Source organism: Schistocerca piceifrons, chromosome 4 (genome assembly GCF_021461385.2).
Source record: "Schistocerca piceifrons isolate TAMUIC-IGC-003096 chromosome 4, iqSchPice1.1, whole genome shotgun sequence".
NCBI lineage: Eukaryota > Metazoa > Arthropoda > Insecta > Orthoptera > Acrididae > Schistocerca > Schistocerca piceifrons.
The window spans coordinates 170,238,956-170,258,938 of NC_060141.1; the positions used below are offsets into that span (position 1 = coordinate 170,238,956).

At 46.0% G+C, this 19,983-nt stretch overlaps 1 protein-coding gene across 1 annotated transcript in view; it reads left to right on the plus strand.

The window, feature by feature from the left end:
* The window catches only part of LOC124795699 (protein bric-a-brac 1-like), an 837,236-nt gene that overhangs the window by 707,824 nt on the left and 109,429 nt on the right, over positions 1-19,983 (plus strand). Inside the window, exon 4 of the mRNA XM_047259779.1 lies at positions 19,267-19,324. Coding sequence (XP_047115735.1) covers positions 19,267-19,324 — 58 coding nt within the window. The remainder of the gene's footprint in view (positions 1-19,266; positions 19,325-19,983) is intronic.

Genomic DNA, 19,983 nt, shown 5'->3' on the forward strand with positions numbered 1-19,983 from the left:
TCACGTTTTAGCTTCGTTCTCTGCGAGCAACGCTTATTTCGTTCCGAGAGCTGTGTATGATACGGATGGCCTGTGCGTTGCGCCAAATCATCCCGGTGACTACAGCCCGATGCAGAATTACACAGACGTGCACGCGCGCTCACGCCAACTCCACAAGGGTTACTCCTCCATCGACCAGCAGCACTTGCGGAACCGAGCATGATGCGAACGCCCCGTCCCTTCCTCCTCCCCCCCCCCCCCCCCCATTCTTCCGCTGTCGCGGAGGGCGCATGAAAAATTCATTAATCCGTTTCGTGCAGCCAGGCCGAGAACAAGGGGCTAATCTGGGGTTGGATCGCGCGTCGCATGCGAGCGCTCGCCAGCGGAGGTGTCAATAGCGCCCGATGACTTACGGCGGAGCCTGCTTGTGGACAGCGCCCCCTGTCCAGCAGCATTCCCCTTCTGTCTTACAAACGTGAGGGCCGTCTGCAGACTGTAATTATATCTGAAGCTACTGCTAAAATATCCGCATACCGGTTGTGAAATGAATTCACCTACAGGCTTCGAGCGTTTGTAAATGTATCCTGACAACCAGGCCGAGGGTAGGAGTCGTGTTTATCGGTATATTTATTTCATATCCGGTTTATACATCGCAAGTAACTGGACAGCGTATGGCGGAAGGGATTTTCAACCAGTATAAGCCTTCTCTGCTCTATTCCACTAGCGTTTGGAGAAATTCTCATGATCTTTGCGGAGATATACACTGAAGGGCCAAAGAAACTGGTACACCTGCCTAATATGGTGAAGGGCCCCAGCAAGCACGCAGAAGTGCCACAACACGACGTGGTATGGACTCGACTAATGTCTGAAATTGTGCTGGAGGGAATTCACAGCATGAATCCTGCAGGGTTGTCCATAAATCCGTATGAGTACGACGGGGTGAAGATCTCTTCTGAACAGCACGTTGCAAGGCATCCCAGATATGCTCAATAATGTTCATGTCTGGGGAGTTTGGTGGCCAGCGGAAGTGTTTAAATTCAGAAGAGTGTTCCTAGAGCGACTCTGTAGCAGTTCTGGACTTGTGGAGTGTAGCATTGTCCTGCTGTAAATGCACAAGTCCGTCGAAATGCACAATGGACATGAATGGATGCTAGTGATCACACAGGATGCTTATATATGTGTCACCTGTCAGAGTCGTATCTAGTCGTATCAAGGGTCCCGTATGATACCAACTCCACATGCCCCACACCATTACAGAGCCTCCACCAGCTTGAACAGCCTCCTGCAGACATGCAGGGTCCATGGATTCATGAGGTTGTCTCCATACCCGTACACGTCCATCCGCTCGATGATACAATTTGAAACGAAACTCGTCCGACCAAGCAACATGTTTCCAGTCATCAACAGCCCAATATCGGCATTGACGGGCCTAGGCGAGGCTTAAAGCTTTGTGTCGTGCAATCATCAATGGTACACGAGTGGGCCTTCGGCTCCGAAAGCCCATATCGATGATGTTTCGTTGAATGGTTCGCGTGCTGACACTTGTTGATGGCCCAGCATTGTGATCTACAACAATTTGTGGAAGGGTTGAACTCCTGTCACATTGAACGATTCTCTTCAGTCGTCATTGTTCCCGTTCTTGCAGGATCTTTTCCCGACCGCGGCGATGTCGGAAATTTGATGTTTTACCGGGTTCCCGATAGTCTCAGTACATTCCTGAAATGGTCATACGGGAAAATCCCCACGTCATCGCTACCTCGGAGACACTGTGTCCCACCGCTCGTGCGCCGACTATGACACGCCGTTCAAACTCACTTAACTCTTGATAACCTGTCATTGTAACAGCAGTACCCAATCTAACAACTGCGCCAGACACTTGTTTTCTTCTATAGGCGTTGCTGACCGCATCGCCGTATTCTGCCTGTTTGCATATATCTGTACTTGAATACGTATGCCTATACCAGTTTCTTTGGCGCTTCATTGTATAACGAAAGCAGTCGTATGATGCACAGTTAATCTCGAAGCAGGTTCTCACTTTATCCAACAGTGTTTCGGGAGAAAAATCTCTCCTTCCAGCGTTTCCAGTTTTAAGTTATTTGAACATTTGGTATGGGTTTGTCGAGATGTACGTTTCGATTGACGTTAACAGCTACGAGACGATAAATATTTTTCAGGGCCAAAGTGGACGTCATATGGAACTCGCACAAGTTACCCGTATAATGAGACGAAATTTTTATGCAGCTATGAGAGGTGTTTTACTGTTAGGAACAGATGACTCAGATATGTGGATATACATTTAAGTTAAACTGTTCACAGTCCGAGGCTTGATCTCAATACAGCATTGCTTCACTAGGTGTGTTCTGACCGTTTTATTGGTTTATCCAGTCAGTAAACGGGGACCTGTATTTTACGTCGTTTTAAATGGGTACCACACCTATCTAGCTGTAATCACGACTGGGTTTTAACAGGGTGATTCCCTTGGCTACTATGCTGTTTGCACTGATCGTGTCCTCAAGATTCGGTTACTCCAATTCTTCACTGTGTTCATGCTGAATTGTGCTCGATCTTGAGAGCACTGGATCAGATAAGATGTGTTGCGACTGCTGAATTCCCCCCCCCCCCCCTCCCCCCGAGTGCGTTTAGTTGAGAATATCCAGGACGCCCTTCTCCGTTTACAAAGACTGGGGCTGGAAGTGTCTTCGCACTGGACACCAGGGCACATAAATGTTAAGGAAACAACGGCAGTTGTAGCAGCCAAGGAGGCATCTCCTAATAATGTGAGAGTTCATTGTGCCATCACCACACATGCTTTCACCTCACTGTTAAGGCACAGAGTTATGCGTAGACGAGGAGGAGAGTGACTGGAAACGGCAGAAAGAAAAACTGCATCTAATTCAGCCATGTCATACCTCCTCCCAGCCACGCAGACGGAATGAGGTCCTTCTTATTCGTCTTCGCCTAGGACACAGCCCTATGATGTACGGCTTCTTGCTTCGGCGAGAGGACCCTCCAGTGTGTGGTGCTTCTGATGCACGTATCACAGTGCGCAATCTTTTAGTTGACTGTGTTTTTTATTCAGACAAGAGAGCAGCAGCTAATTTATCTACAGATTTACTGTCTATTATAACTGACAATGAAATGAATGTGATACGACTTTTAAAGTTCGATAAAATGTCTCGTTTGTTCTCCTAAAATTGCTAAAATTGTAGGAAGGAGTTTTTAATGTGCTATGTCAGTCGCTCGCTTCGCGTTTTGTGTGCGTGATCAGCCAGCCACGTATCACTGTGTAACTATTTTAGTTTTCCTCTTGTCTTACTTGTATTTTAATTATCAATTTAAGATCATCTGGCCATTTTAACGCTATCATACAGGATCTGAGGCAGTGTGATTACGTGGGTGACCGTGAGTGAGACTCGAAGAGTGGGTGCAATTTTATGCCAGATTGCCTCTTACTTTTATCACATTTTCGACGTTTTAACCATATTCATTTCTACCAATTTTCGCAAAGGCATCGATTACTTTGCCGTTGAGCGTCCCTAAATCACAACAACGAACTCACACACAGACGCCGCCTATAGAGGGACCTACAGTAAAACGTGGACTGCGAACCACGGCGCGTCTTCCATTCTTTTTCCAATATACAAATCATTGTCAGAGGTGAAAGAAGGAATAAGTGACAGGTAGAGATCATAAGACCAACTGATTTGATCGAGAACCATCCTATCTCCAAAACCTTCGAGAGGACAAGCCAAGCTTAATGTCCAATTCAACGAATGGATCGTTAGAAATATCCCTTTACTCAGTCTCGTAGTAAATCAAAACAGATGGAATAATCGAGGTCGAACGTAATGGCGTCTTGCGCGATGACCACAAGGTAGCACACTTAATTTAGTACGTTCACACAATTTAAACACAGATAATGTTTTGATACTCTGAGATTTAGCAATTGTGGAACGGTTGTGGCGGATCGAAGGCAAGCGGTGACCTGCGCCGAGTTTGCAGTCGCGGGTTCGAACCGAGGCGAGCCGTGGGCGGCGAGTTTGAGCTACACTCGAGAGGGCTGATTGCGGCTACCGGGGGCTGTTTATAATTCCGGCCCGCGGGCCGATCTGGCGGTTGATTAAACCGGCGCTGCGCGGCGAGGGGCGGGCGTGGCCGCCTCCCCCGCGCCCGCCCCCGCTGCTCCGCCCGGCGCCAAGACGGCGCCAGCCTGGCTAGTTAGTTTCACAGAAATTCTCTGACATCGACTTTCAGAGGGATCGCCCATTGCGGCAGTCTTTTAGCGCCATTTTTATGGGAAGAGCTGTAACCCTTCCCCTGCCTTTCGAACTTGTGCATTAGGGCTTGTAGCCCCACCGCAGTAGTTGTTTATTTAACGACGAGAGAGAGCGGTTTAAATATTAAGAAATGTGGCTTCAGTTATCTTTAAGGGAAATCACAGAAAACCTGAAGCTGGAGAGTCGGTTAGGGATTTGAGCCCAATACCCCTGGATAAGAGTTCACTGTGCTATCCTGTGCGCCACGTCTCTCGGTATTCCTACAACAGGACTATAACTAAGCTTGCGACTACACAGCACCCTCTTTGGTTGTGGCGGAAGCCGGCCGCTGTGACCGAGCGGTTCTAGGCGCTTCAATCCGGGACCGCGCGACTGCTACGGTCGCAGGTTCGAATCCTGCCTCGGGCATGGATGTGTTTGATGTCCTTAGGTTAGTTAGGTTTAAGTAGTTATGTCACGGCGGAGGTTCGAGTCCTCCCTCGGGCATGGGTGTGTGTGTTTGTCCCTAGGCTAATTTAGGTTAAATAGGGTGTAAGCTTAGGGACTGATGACCTTAGCAGTTAAGTCCCATAAGATTTCACACACATTTGAACATTTTTTAAGTAGTTCTAAGTTCTGGGGGACTGATGACCTCAGATGTTAAGTTCATAGTGCTCAGAGCCATTTGAACCTTTTTTTTTGTGGCGGAGGGTGGTTTTTGTCTGTGTACCACTGTCGCTTCCACCTTCTCCTGTGCTAGTGGCGTATGGTGCGCGAGAAGAACGCTTGTTGGTAGGCCTCTGTGTAAGCTCGAATCTCTCTGATTTTACCTCCGTGATATTTTCGTAGGAAAGCAGTATATCGGCTGACTATTGTAGGAACGTACCGCTCTCTTCACGGTAAACCACACTGTGATGCACAACGCCTCCCTCGTAGCGTCTGCCACTAGAGCACATCCGCGACACGCGCTTACCAAATCAACCTGCCAAGAAACGCGCTGGTCTTTTTTGGATGTTATCTTATCAGTTCTATCTGGTAAGAGTTCCAGACCGAAGAGCAATACTCTTACTGCCTCCATCGTGGATGGACTGAACTTGCCGAGGATTCTTCTGATGAATCTGTATTTGGCGTCTGCCTTTCCTACGATTAGTTTTTTGTGGTCGTTCCGCGTTAAATCGTTTCGTAGAATACTCACAGATATTTAATAAATGTAGATGTTTCCAGTGACAGTGCCGGCAATCGTGTATGCGTACGGTAAAGACTATTTCTGCCTATTTATTCGCTATACGTTAGGTTTTTTTTATTTTGAGGGTCAACTTCGAATTCTTGCACCAAGCGACGGTCTTCTGCAGTCCAGCAGGGATGGTCATTGTTCAGCAATATGATAGGAACGATCAGTCGAAACAAAAAAGTCTACTTAACATGGCTCTAAAATGCATAACTTAAGAGCTTTGAGCACATGTTTATCTTCGCTATTGTGAAACACATCACTTCCACTGAACATGTGCTCACACCTTTTAAGGTATGCAATTTAGACGACTCGCATACTGGACTTTTGTTTCTTGTTTTTCTCCACGCTACCACCTCCAAAATATGGAAAGCACAGAGCTTGCATTAGAAGAGATTGTTTTCGCAGTATCGAAGATGAACCGTGTTCGTAGCTCTTAAGGTATGCATGTTAGAGGGCATGTGTACAGGACTCTGTTACTTCGATGATCGTTCCTATTATATCCCTGAAAACCGGGGTCCACGAGAAATACAGGCCTCGCAACGAACTTGTGACGTCCCACTTCGCGAATGCTCCGGTCTGTGTTTAGGACTTACAGGAGATCAGTGTGTAATTGAAATGGTACCTATGAAATATTTTGCCTTTGTCGTGTCCTATCGAGAACTCGCATGCATTAAACTCGCAATCAGTAATTATTAAACTCGTGTGAAATAGCTACTCGCTTCGTGTGTGACACGGTGGATATCACGACTTTGACGCCCGCGGCACGGCTTCCTCTCGTGGGCATTGCCCAAGTTCAAATGGTTCCAACGGCTCTGAGCACCATGGGACTTGACATCTGAGACCATCAGTCCCCTAGAACTCAGAACTAATTAAACCCAACTAACCTAAGGACATCACACACATCCATGCCCGAGGCAGGATTCGAACCTGCGACCGCAGTTGTCGCGCGGTTCCAGACTGAAGCGCCTAGAACCACTCGGCCACAGAGGCCGGCCATTGCCCAAGTGGCTGACCCCATGGGGCGACCGTAGCGGTCGCGCGGTTCCAAACGGAAGCGCCTAGAACCACTCGGCCACAGCGGCCGGCCATTGCCCAAGTGGCTGAACTCATGGGGCACACTTCATGCCCGAGACAGGATTCGAACATCCGACCGTAGCGGTCGCGCAGTTCCAGACGGAAGCGCCTAGAACCACCCGGCTACAGCGGCCGGCCATTGCCCAAGTGGCTGAACCCATGGGGCACACTGTATACAACTCAGCTTTACCCCTACACTTTGGAGGACACATGAATTGGGACGGCCCGTATAGAAGGATCTCATCTAAATCAGACATTTGCACACCTTGAGGGCGAGTGGAAACGGGCAGCACGTGGAAGACGACGGTTTAGTTAGGTGTGGGCAGAGCAGAAATTAAAACAGAAGGGCTGCGTCGCAAGGCTGGTGTGACGAGCGGCGGGACGACGTCCGCCCCTGGCCGGCGGCCGGCGTGTTTATTTATTAAACGCGCGAAGCTAGCCAGTTCCGGGGCGCTGCCCACCCGTCTCGCCGGCACGGGCCGCGCCGCGACGCGTACAATAACAAGAGGGGAAGGGAGGGAGGGAGGGGAGGGCCCACATTTAAAACAACGGCTACCACCGCGCCTGCAATAACACAACATTAAGAAAACACCAGCCGCCCCGCCTCGCCTCGCCTTGGACGGCGAGCCGACTTCCGAGGGTCAGCACGGCGAACGCTCTCTCTCAGCTCTCCGTCTACGACTCGGGTGCAACGGTACACGTGCGGGAAACGCCTCGCGAGGTACTGGAACTTCGCAGTGATAGCTAAGCGTATGCCATTTTCTATGCTAAAGAAATTCACGTCCCTTGGGAACCACTAATCCTGCTTTCCAAACACTATTTCGAAAATCTTCAAACATTTCGTATCCTTCTGTGTTCCGCTTATGGTTAGCGGAGGAAAACCACCTGATGATAACACCAGAGCAGGGTAGGGGACGCCGAATCGGTCGAAACTATTCACAGGCCACATATACACCACTGTGGATGGTTCAAATGGCTCTGAGCACTAGGGGACTTAACATCTGAGGTCATCAGGCCCCTAAAACTTAGAACTACTTAAACCTAACCAACCTAAGGACATCACACACATCCATGCCCGAGGCAGGATTCGAACCTGCGAGCGTAGCGGTCGCGCGGTTCTAGACTGAAGCGCCTAGAACCGCTTGGCCACCACGGCCGGCTCCACTCTGGAACTACGGCCATAAAACAACAGCCAGTCAGGGACTAGTCGGATGGGAGTGTGTGCATTTAAATTTACATTCTCCTGCTAATATTTGCTGTGCTAAAAACTGCTTTCACTGCTTAAATTAGCTAAGATAATGATTTCAGCTGAACAGTCCTCGCTAAGTAAACTTCAAATTCCTATCCACAGTTCGCTACGTTAGCTGCTAGTTTTCTGTGACGTTCAGTGGGTAAAGCTTGACCATTAATATAAATGTGGCATTAAGTCAGGCAGGAGGCAGGCGACAAACATAATAATCAGTGATTATGCATTCAGTCTGTGTTGCGGTGGTAAAAGTCAACCATCACGCAAGAAATGACTTTATTGCTCATATGAGGCGTTTCAGAATTTATCAGTCATCAGATATCCAAGCGCGATTGCTGTTCTCAGATATAGCGTCTGCGAATGTTTGTGTCACACACATCTGGAATCGCTGTACCTATGTGTATCAGTCGGTCCTGGATATCCGATGATGGATAAATTCCGAAACGCGTCGTATGAGCACGAAAGTCATTCCTTGCCTATGTGTGACGTTTACCTTTGCAACCCCGTCAGCCTGAATGCAGAACTGCTGATTATTTGACTATTAAATCAGCTACGCTAAAAGTTCTGTACTTCTCTTAATTTGTTAAAGTTATTAACGTAAGTCAACATGTGGTACTGAAAAATACAGTGTGGTTACAGGCAAAATCTAAAGGCCAAATGTTTTTATTTTTCCTAATGTACAGAGAGTATGAATGAACCTGATATTGCGACAAGTACAGCGAAGCACGACAACCGCAGCACAGCAGAGTAGCAGCATTGCCGTGCTAGATACAACCTCACGCGTCCGCCTACGGCACAGACTCGGAGCACTTGTCTCTGATTGGCTGTCGTTTCAGTGTTGTAGCTCCACAACGGTTCGTTTCCGACCTATACTTAGTTGCTTCGATCTTGTCACGAGGTGATTGTTCTCCACGCTGCAATTCTATCACTTGTCCACCTCAGAAAGTCACGGGGCCTCGGCCTTACGATTAGACGAAGCTGTCGTCCCAGAATTCAAATGATTTTAGATACACTGCGAGAAAATTTAGTCAGGTAGCTCAGTAGGCCTGTGAACTGCAGTCCGTTGAGGCAGTGTATTTAACAACTATGCCACGTGAATACCAACAACTAAATAAAAATCTTGAGTATGGCATGCCATGTAAATCGTTGAAGGCGTGACGTAGCGGCGCTAATAAAACGCATTCGGATTTAACGTTCCGTGACTGAGAGAGAATGAGACGGCGCACAAGTTCTGAAATCGACTGGGCACTTTTCACAGGAACAGCCTCCTGTTTGACTTAAGATATTACGGGAAACCACCGAGTAACTAAATCTCGATAGTCGGTAAGGGATTCGAACTACCGTCCTCCCGAATGCGACACTCGGTCGGTCATATTATACAAGCTACAGTAATGCAGGGTGTACATAAAGTTCGGGAACACTTTAAATTATTTATTGCACAAGAACCAAACATTGTACAGGTATCATACATATATCATTTTGAAGAGAAACCCTGTGTTTTTTTTCTTTTTTTTTGTTGTATGATATGTCAGCACAGCATGGAATTCAACTTTTACACAACGACCGACACAAGCTCAGCACAACAGGCTGTGGGGTGGTAGGACTGGACCAAGTGACACATCAGGCAATCACCATCTACAGTTGCACTGAACATTTATTTGACATATTTAAACAAGACAGATAACAAATAAAACCATCAACACATTTTTAAAATTACCATTTAGATGACAGCAAGTTACTTCAAGATTTAAACATTCTTAAAACCACGGCTCTTCCTGCCGCCTCATACGGCGCCTGTAACTGTCCGCCCGACTTCCCAAACGGGGGTTAGTGCTCGGCGTCCCAAAGCAAACTCCCCGATCGGCCCGGTAGGTGGCGCCACCGCGCGCTCTGCACACACCATCGGAAGATGACCCAAAAGGGCGGCGGGAATATCGCTGATCGAGCCACACGGCTCAATGTATACCCCCAAAGTGTAGTTTGGTAATTTTCTGATAGTCAGCGCTAGTCGCAAACATGTCGAGTTCAGGTGCGGAGCGAGCGTTTTGTGTGTTGGGATTGACAAAAACATGTGTGCTACAGCTGTTCAATGAATGTTTAAAACCAAGTACGGTAAGAAGCCACCAACAAGGAAGGCCATTTACCACAGGCACAACAAATTCGTTACGACGGGTTGCTTGTGCCCGGCGAAGAGAAGCGGACGTCCCAGTGTGAGAGAAGTGAATGTGGAGCGCGTACGAGACATAAGGAGTCCAAAGAAATCGGTGCTTCGTGCATCCCATGAACTCTAAATGGCTCCAGTGAGAGTGTGGAAAGTCCTGCGACAGAAGCTGTCTATGAAATCATTCAGATGAAGATAGTGCAGAAGACAAGCGTTTTGAGTTTTCTTCGCAATTGCAACAACTGAATGAGGATGGGGATAGCATTGTCGATCGCTTAATTTTTAGCGACGAAGCCACTTTTCACACTAATGGGAAAGTGAACAGGCATAATTGTCGAATCTGAGATACAAAGCATCCACACGAATGCATTGAATTTGAGTGTTATTCCTCAAAGGTAAATGTTTTTTGTGCCTTGTCACGTCGAAAACTATACGGGCCATTCTTCTTCGCCAAGAGCACTGTCACTGGATATTCCTACTCGGGCATGTTGCAGCAATGGCTGATGCCTCAAATGCAGTCGGACTCTCCGTTCATCTTTCAGCAGGATGGGCCTCCACCCCATTTTGATCGTGAAGTTCGTGGGTACCTGAACACGGAGCTGCCGCATCGATGGACCGGCCGTGCTACAGAAGGGGACAGCTGTTTCATGAAATGGCCGCCCCAACCACCAGATCTCACTCTGTGCGACTTTTTTCTGTGGAGAGACATTTAAGATCTGGTGTATGTACCGCCTCTACCACGTCATGTAGCAGAGTTCCGGGAGAGAATACGGGAAGCGGCTGCCACAGTCGACGATGCTATGCTGGGACGGATTTGTAAAGAATTTGATTACCGTATTGTCGTCTGTCGGGTCACTCATGGTTCGCATATCGAATGTTAATAAAAAAAATTAAAAAAACCTTTCAGAGTTTCTCTTCTAAATGCAATATGTATGACATCTGTAAACTGTTTAGTTATTGTGCAATAAATAATTGAAAGTGTTCCCAGACCTTATGTACACCCTGTAGTCTGTAGTAAGATTAACAGAAGAAAATCCACTTTAATCTACAACATGACAACTGCGTTAGATTACGGGGGAGGATTTGAGTTTAATACGACAATTTAAACCCATTTAAATTGCGCTGTAATGTCAGAAAACAGGAAATGGCCAGCGCGATATGTCATAGACACCGCCATTTTTTTCCGAGAATACTAAAAGAAAGATACATCGCCTTTATACTCGAAATTTCCAGTGTTAAGACTTAACGATTTGCATTTTTCATTCAGGGATTGTTGATCGTCCTGACATTTATACCCCATTAAAATCTTGAGTATACGTATCTCTCGGAAGAACGCAAAATTATTCACATCATTATTTCATTGTCAATATCAAAATTTTGCTCACTCCTATATAATGCAAGAAATTGAGAAGAAGACTGCATGAATGTAGGAGTTCTCAACGTGGACTAAAGTAGATAATGCCAAGATTCGCTTATTTTCAACAAACTGGTTGCTAGTATAATTTGCCCGTTTTTCGTAGCTCTCTTACGCGCAATATCTCCGATATGAAGTCGAAGAAGATGAGTGAACAGTGGTGAGAAAGAAATATTATCGTGAGATCGATACGCGAAATGGACTTTCCGTTTATTTTTGAACGGTGGATGTGCCACAAAACTTCTGCCTCCTGCCGTAGCTGCTAAACTGCAGAACGCCCTTTCATTTCAAGTTGCTACTGGCCCATAAAAATTTTCAACGACGAGGAGAGGTACTCTTCTCAAGTTTTGAGGAGCTAAATATACTAGATGACTGCCAAAATAGTCTCAAGTACCTATGAAGGTCTCTAAGCATTCAGTAATATCATTTTCCCTTTTCATTTCTTGAGGTTATTACAGCTACATTCGGCAGGGAAATTCAGAGAAGAATATCTAGGCGCTTCGTGAAGTTTTCATAGCTAGACATTAATCCGTACACACGTTAGCATAACTGACAGATGTACTGCACAATTACGAGTACGGCATCTCCTTGTCCGAACCTGTGTGAAGCGTTCGGAACATACAGTCGTTTCCATTTTGTAATCGCCAACGTTTTGCCTACCATTCCCGAATATTTTACACTGCAGAGGGGTATTAAGAGCTTCCATATTTCATATGTACTGTAGATTCCAGGTAATCTTTTAATTTCTTAAACTACACGAATAACAGTTCTCTTCGAGGAATACGTCTCAGAGGATACGCCCCACTGTGCCAGTTATTAGGGCCTCTTCCCATGGACCGCGGCAAGAATGTACGCGCTGTATTTAGTCTAATCTTATCTTCGCCATACCTGCGGGAGCGATTAGTGCGGGGCTGCAGCATATTCCAAGGTTTTTGGTTCTTGAAACTCCGGAAATATGCTTTCGCCGGATAGTTAGCGTTCCTCTACAAGAGTATGCTTGTTCAAGCTTTTTACCATCTCCGTAACACTCTGCCATGGGTCAAACGAACCTGCGACCATATGCGCTGTCCTTTCTGTGTGTTCAATAACCCCTGGTAGTCCTATTTGGTAGGGATCTCACGCACTTGGGCAGTATTCTAGGATGGGTACAAGAGTTTCGTAAGCAATCTCTTTTGTATACTGATTGCATTTTCACAGTATCCTACCAGTAATTAAAGTTTGAGATTAATTGGTTTCCTTGGAAAGGGCATGGTCGATTTCCCTCCCCACCGTAGTCCGATCCTAGATTGTGTTCCGTACCTAATAACTTGGTCGTGAATGAGCGTTAATCTCTGATCTTCCATCCTTCCTACTGTAGGAATATATTCATCTCTTGACACTCGCTTACTGCGTAATTTGAGGTAAACTGTTCTTCTCCTTGATTACACGTTCAGTCTCAAAACCCAGCCACGCGGGTTAGCCGCGCGGTCCAAGGGCGCCTTGCCACGGTTTACGCGGCTCCCCCCGTCGGAGGTTCGAGTCCTTCTTCGGGCATGGATGTGTGTGTTGTCCTTAGCGTAAGTTAAAGTTAGATTAAGTAGTGTGTAAGCCTAGGGACCGATGACCTCAATTTTTGTGAGGCATATTTGTGTGTGGTAGAAATAAATGTATAAGTGATAAAGTGTTTCAAGCGACGAACAGTTTACAGCAGGCTGTTTATGTATTACACGAACTCACTGAATGTTACGAAGTGCTTGGGAAGACACTGAGCTAACTGCTGGGAGGAGTTGGGTTCAGGTCCTCATCTATCTATCCAGATTTAAGTTTTCCGTAGCTACCAAAAATCAGTTACCGCAGATACCGGGATAATTCCTTTGCAAGGGACATGGCATATTTCTTTTCCATTGCTTGTGAAAAAATGACAATAAGTAACTATTTATCTGATTATGTCACGCATGAAAACGAGAAGCGCTGTTTTTTTTGTGATACCAGATGGTTATAATTAAAGTCCAGCTACTCACAGGGTTCCTGTGTGGGCTGTAATTATTGTATGGCAGCGAAACTTGGTAGATATTCTAATGCGGAACCGCTTTACGCTGAAAAAAAAAAAAGGTTCCTATTTTGGCCATCAGGTGCAAACCTGTCGCTGTGAATGCAAGAAAGACATATGAAAATGTTTCCGTATGTGACAGATTAGGAACAGGACGTGGATAGAAAAGGTCAAAAAGTGAGAACAGCATAATGTTGATTTTAATATTAACCACAGCTTATAGTCTACAGCTTGTTCAATATCAGCACGGGATACGCCGACGAGATGCTGTACAGCGCGAGATTTGCATCTGGTGGCCAAAAAAAAAAAATTTTTTTTTCGGCGTAAATACTTTCCGCTTTAACGCATTAGAATATTTACCAAGTTTCGCTGTCATTCGATAAGTACAGCACATGTTGGACCTCTGTGAGTAGCTGAACTTTAATTATAAACATCCGGTACTTTACCTTTATAAATGTAACCGTCATAAACTCATTTTCCTTTGTCGCCGAACCAAGTTACCTTAATCATATTGTGACGTGAAAAGTATGGTAGATCTCCTGATGAAACGTTGTCACATGGGGCAGTAGCACCCTTCATGATCACACTGAAGGGGATTTCTGCCTTGAACCACTTTTAGGAACGCCTGGATTTTGCAGATTTATCGCCGGCCGGGGTGGCCGAGCGGTTTGGGCGCTACAGTCTGGAACCGCGTGACCGCTACGGTCGCAAGTTCGAATCCTGCCTCGGGCATGGATGTGTGTGATGTCCTTAGGTTAGTTAGGTTTAAGTAGTTCTAAGTTCTAGGGGACTGATGACCTTAGAAGTTAAGTCCCATAGTGCTCAGAGGCATTTGAACTTTTTTTTTTTTTCAAATTTATCGCCGTGGCGTTTAACTTGTCCAAGAGGTCGAGAGGACAATATTGTACCTTGCTGTAACTTTCCATAAACAGCTATAATATTCTGTTAGCCGTCGCATCCCAACTCTGCCCTCTGCAGCTCTGTCACTTAACAGAAAATATCGCGCATTTACCGAATGGTCATATGTCGCAGAAGTCTGGTCGTTTCCCCTATGCAACTGTTCGTTAACTAATACTCGTGGTCTCATCTTCCCAGGAAGGTTAGCATATGGTCAACCACCTGATAGTAGTTTTGTCGATGGGATGGTCAACTGAGCAATGTTATTTATTTTAAGAAGAGATTAAGTACCTACCATGCAGTTGTCTGACAACAGCGCTGTCCGATTATTAAACATTATCCGCTCTACGAAGACAACAGACCCAGTACTTCTCATTTTTAACGTGCCTACCATGAAAGTAATTCGCTTCTCGCTGTCTGCTTGTGCTTGCAGTGGCCTGTACAAACCGTGGCATTCAAGCGCTGTTTATTAAAATAAGCTTTTGTTCGGCGCCTCGCGCCCCCATGCCCCGCTCCCGCGTCTAGTTCCACACGGAGAGCTCGAATTGGATCCGGCCACTGAACAACTTCCTCAATTTTTATCTCAATTTATTCAGTCAGTGTAATGTTAGTACTTAGGTGTAATTCGGGGTCCGCGCGTTACCACACAAAAGGCGCTCTTTCGATAACCACAGGATTTCCGCCCGCTGTACCGCCTGCCGATTTACATATTATAATAATTACTATGTCGCGTACCGGTGCGGTTCCACTAGGACAAACTTGGTCTCCCTATATGTCGAGAATGACGACAATCATAGAGGACGTTAAACGAGTGCATTCGTTATGGCACAAGATAGATACTGATCTATCACTGCCCTGCAAGTGTTTGTCTCAAAACAGCGCATGAGGAGTTCATCAATTGTGTATCTTCAAGCTGCGGCCTTTCGTTATGATAGGAAAGAAGTGCTTCCTGTAATGAACATGTCTCAGTCTTGTAATTTTTGGAATTACTAAACTTTTAAAGTAAATATTGAAGAGTTACGCAATCAATTTACAGCGTCTTCTCTTCAACAGTCAGGTGAAAAAGGGTGCAACTAATAACGCAAACATGCCTGTAAAAGTAGTAGACTAGTTTCTAGTTCATGGAATTTTGTAGAGTCTACAGTCGGTAATATCAAATTGTTATCTTTTGCACAAATGAAATGGGCATTACACTTTAATGACGAATCGGATCAGTATGTTAGAAAGGAAAGAATAGGGACTTGCTATAACTTGTCCTTAAAGCATAATTTCCAGTTGTTGAAGGATGAGCAAGAAAGTTTGTAGAGTTCTTTGCAAAGAAACGATCCAGTTAATCGAATGAGGGTAACCACGGGAAACTTAACTCTAGATATCTGGATGACGGTTTGAACCCAATCCTGCCGAATGTAAGACCACCTTAGTAACATCTACAGCACTACCACCGGTTTCTTCTTTGTGCAAAATATATTGGGCTCTGTCGTATTGAGTCGCCCTTTAAGGAGACAGTCTTGACAGTGGACGAAAGTAAAATTTCATATTTCCTTCAGTATTTGCCCTGAAGTTTCTCAAAAAAAAATGTTCAAATGTGTGTCAGTTCCTAATGGACCAAACTGCTGAGGTCATCGGTCGCTAGATTTACACTCTACTTTAACTTACCTGAAGTTTCTGTTCTGGTTTTTAGCACGTTTATATAAATGGTCTTCCCGTATTGAATTCAGATTTGAGCATCGAATTTAAACCTTAGAGACGTGCATAAAGAGGGTCGCACTTTCTTGTGCTTCCATGCAAGAGTCAGTTGTCAGACCAATTTACCGTGTCCTGTGTATCGTAGTCCCAGCTTCTTCAGGCGCGTAGGTTAAGCGCTAGTACTCAATCTCAGAAAGCTTCACAGAAAAAAGTGGCACTCCAGTTAATCATCGTCCTAGCAGATAAGTGTGACGTCCAAGTAACCAGTTTATATAAACAACGGCATAACCTCTATAACTCTTAGCCCTGACCGGTTTACTTTTACAACAAGCGAACCACCCAAGAGGCTATATTAACTGCCCCACTGTCGCAGTGTCACAAATTTTCCGCCTGCTTGTCTCGAATTTAGAGAAAAAAAATTCGTCGAGCGCCACCAGCCAGCTGCGTGTTGCGGATCTCGGATTACGGCGCCGCTGTAATTGGGGAAAAGGGAACAACGGAGGCGAACACGTATCAGTAGGGCCGAGAGCTGAGACTGAAGGGCAGCTCGGGTCGGCCCAATTAACGCGCTTCGAAGCCCGCGGCCGTGAATCAATCTTAGCAGGCGAAAGTAATCCGGTCGGCGCGCAGACGATGAATCAGAATTAGGGGTGATCCCAGCAGGCGGCTGCGAGGTGAGGGACCACGTGCTTACGGGAACTGTCGGCACATTCCGTTGCCTCCGGCCTGCCTATCCATTCTCTGCGACCTCGCGTGTGCTGGAGAAGACACTTGTTCTGTCAAGCTGTGCTTCCAGTTAATTCCGAATAACGGCGTACGCTCAGTAAAAATTTTCCACGCTTTAACGCGTCAACATAGGTATGAAGGAACACCCTTTGCTTTTGGAAAGAAGCTTTCGATACAATATATCGTTTTTATCTTCGTGATTTTTGAAATTTAGTATCCTGTCTAAGGGTAACGCACCATGACATTAACTGTTATACCTGAAACATGTCTCAAGGACTCTCTAATGCCATCAAATGGTACCAGTACATGAAATAAGCAACCATAATTATATGCCACCGACGAATAAAAGATACATGGAGTGATTGCGTTCCTGTGGTGGACACGGCTGGAAAGTAAGGCAAATGTGCGTACCTTTTATTTCAGAACAGACGGTTTCTCTCATCACAAAAGATGGCGCCTAGAGCACCAATAGCATATTGTTGCCTGACGCAAGTAATATGTCAATAATTTTGGAATGATTTAGAAATTTGCTATGCGTCGCTGTGATGTGTGAAAGAAAAATGTATTAGTTGTTAGTAACGTTGTATTGTAATCTATAATGGAATATTCCAGTCGACTAACTCTGTCGGATAAAACAGCGCGTAGTGTTTATGCAGTTGAGCAGCTTTTCACGCGTTTACAAGAACGCGAAAAAGTGGAAGAAACCGAGAAACGAATTTTCCATAAGCATGTAACACGTAAGCGTACGTAACCTGTACCGCTCAAGCAGGAAAGTTACGTACCTGCAAAGAGTGTCGATTGCAGCATTACTTGTCTAATCATAAGATACTTCCCAAAGACGTGCCAAAAAATACACTGAGGTGACAAAAGTTATGGGATACGTGATAATATCGTGTAGGACTTACTTTTGCTCGGCGTAGTGCATCAACTTGACGTGCATGGATTCAAGTCGGTGGGACTTCCTTGCAGAAAACTCGAGCCTTACTGCCTCTACAGCCGTTCGTAATTGCGAAAGTCTTATCGGTGCACGATGTTGTCCACGAACTGACCTCTGGAATATGTTCCATAAATGGGATTCATGTCGGGCGTCCTGGGTGGCCAAATAAGCCTCTCGAATTGTCCGGAATCTACTTCATCCCAATCGCGAACAGTTGTGGACCGGTGACATGACATCGTTGATTGCGAACATGCAGTCCAAGTAGCCGAACATAAACATTTCCAGTCAATGATCGGTTCATTTGGACCAGAGGACCCGATCCGTTCCATGTAAACACAGCCCACACCATTACTGAGCCACCATCAGCTTGCACAGTGCCCTGTTTACAACTTGGGTTCATGGCTTCGTGGAGTCTACGCCATACTTACCAAGTGAAATCGGGACTCATCTGACCAGGCCACGGTTATCCAGTCGTCTAGGGTCCAACCGATATGGTCATGAGCCGAGGGCACGCGCTGCAGGCAATGTCGTGCTGTTAGCAGAGGTACTCGCGTAGGTCGTCTGCTTCCGTAGCCCCTTGACCCCATATTTCGTCACGTTGTCCTAACGGATACGTTCTTCGTACGTCCCACATTGATTTCTGCGGTTATTTGACGCAGTGTTGCTCTATTAGCTCTGACAAGTCTGTGGAAACATCACTGCTCTCGGCTGTTAAGTGAAGGGCACGGTCCACTGCGTTGTCCGTGGTGGGAGGTAATACCTAATATTTGGGATTCTCCGCACACTCTTCACACTGTGTATCTCGGAATACTGAATTCCCTAACGATTTACGAAATAGTGTATTCCATGCGTGTAGCTCCAGCTACCATTCCGCGTTCAAAGCCTATTAATTCCCGACTTGCGGTCATAATCATGTCAGAAACCGTTTCACGGGCTCACCAGAGTACAAATGACAGCTCCGCCGGTGCACCGCCCTTTTCTTGTGTACGCAATACTACCACCATATGCACCCTTATAGCCGGCCGGAGTGGGCGAGCGGTTCTAGGCGCTACAGTCTGGAACTGCGCGACCGCTACGGTCGCAGGTTCGAATCCTGCCTCGGGCATGGATGTGTGTGATGTCCTTAGGTTAGTTAGGTTTAAGTAGTTCTGAGTTCTAGGGGACTGATGACCTCAGCAGTTAAGTCCCATAGTGCTCAGAGCCATTGTACCCTTATATGTGCATATCGCTATCACATGGCTTTTGTCACCCGAGTGTACATCCAGTAACGTAAATTTGATGTAAACAAGACCATATAACCGGATTCTGCATGAGGCTCTCCCGCATTCTCAAGGGTGAAAAATTGTTATACTCTGGAAGCGTAATCTCTGAGCATAATCCATTTTGGCCGATGAATTTTCTGGACGTCCAGTGGAATTATCGCGCTCAGGTCTTTCTGGTGTCTCCGAAACCTACCGAACTTCTCACAGACATCGAGAAGCGGACGTTAGCAAGTTAGAGGTTTGTGTAGGCGCTTGTGTTTACTGTGTTCCCTAACTTGTATGTTTTGTGACGCGACTGAGTGAGGTATCTGCACCAGAAGCTGGCGGCGCGCGCGGCACTCGACTAACTGCGTGCTTCTCTGTTGCAGGCGAAGCTGCTGGAGTCTTCTCACGCCTGGCTCGGCGCCTCCACGTCGTCCATTGCCGGTAAGTGGCGTCCGAGGGGTCGCCTCGCCGCTACACGCTCTCCACCTCACCACCCCACCTGCCTCCCAAAGTAGGGCCGCCTCTACCTTCTCCTGCAGACCCCGGCGGGCACAGGAATATGTGTGAACTGCGCCTTTCTGCTACACCATATAATGGTGCTTCAGTCACAGAAGGACAATTTACTTATAGTTCAATGGCTCCTATTACTTGTATTCATTTTTGCATTGCGTATTCAGTCATCATCGTAGTAAATATGTATTTTCGGGATTGATTACTTCGTTCTCTTACTTTTTTTCCTTGTTTACTTCTGATATACTGTCGTTGCCTGAAAGAGCCACATTAAATCTTGTTTCGAAATTCTCGTCTTACTTACCCTTATTTGTTTCTGATTTTCTCTTCGATGTATTGTGGCATTGTTTCTTACCGAGCATCTTCGTTGTTGGCATTTTCCTTTACGCACTTCTGAATGTTGTAGCCTAAATTCTGTGACGCTGATTTGCTGATCTTCTCAGATTGTATTATGTGCACTGTTCCTAAATTTTCTTCCGTAGCTTTCTTGCTGTAATTATATTGAATTTGGGTATGTTCACACCACTAACTCATACCACAAACATGATTATTTATTGATGAAACCATTTTCAGACTAGTTATATAAACAT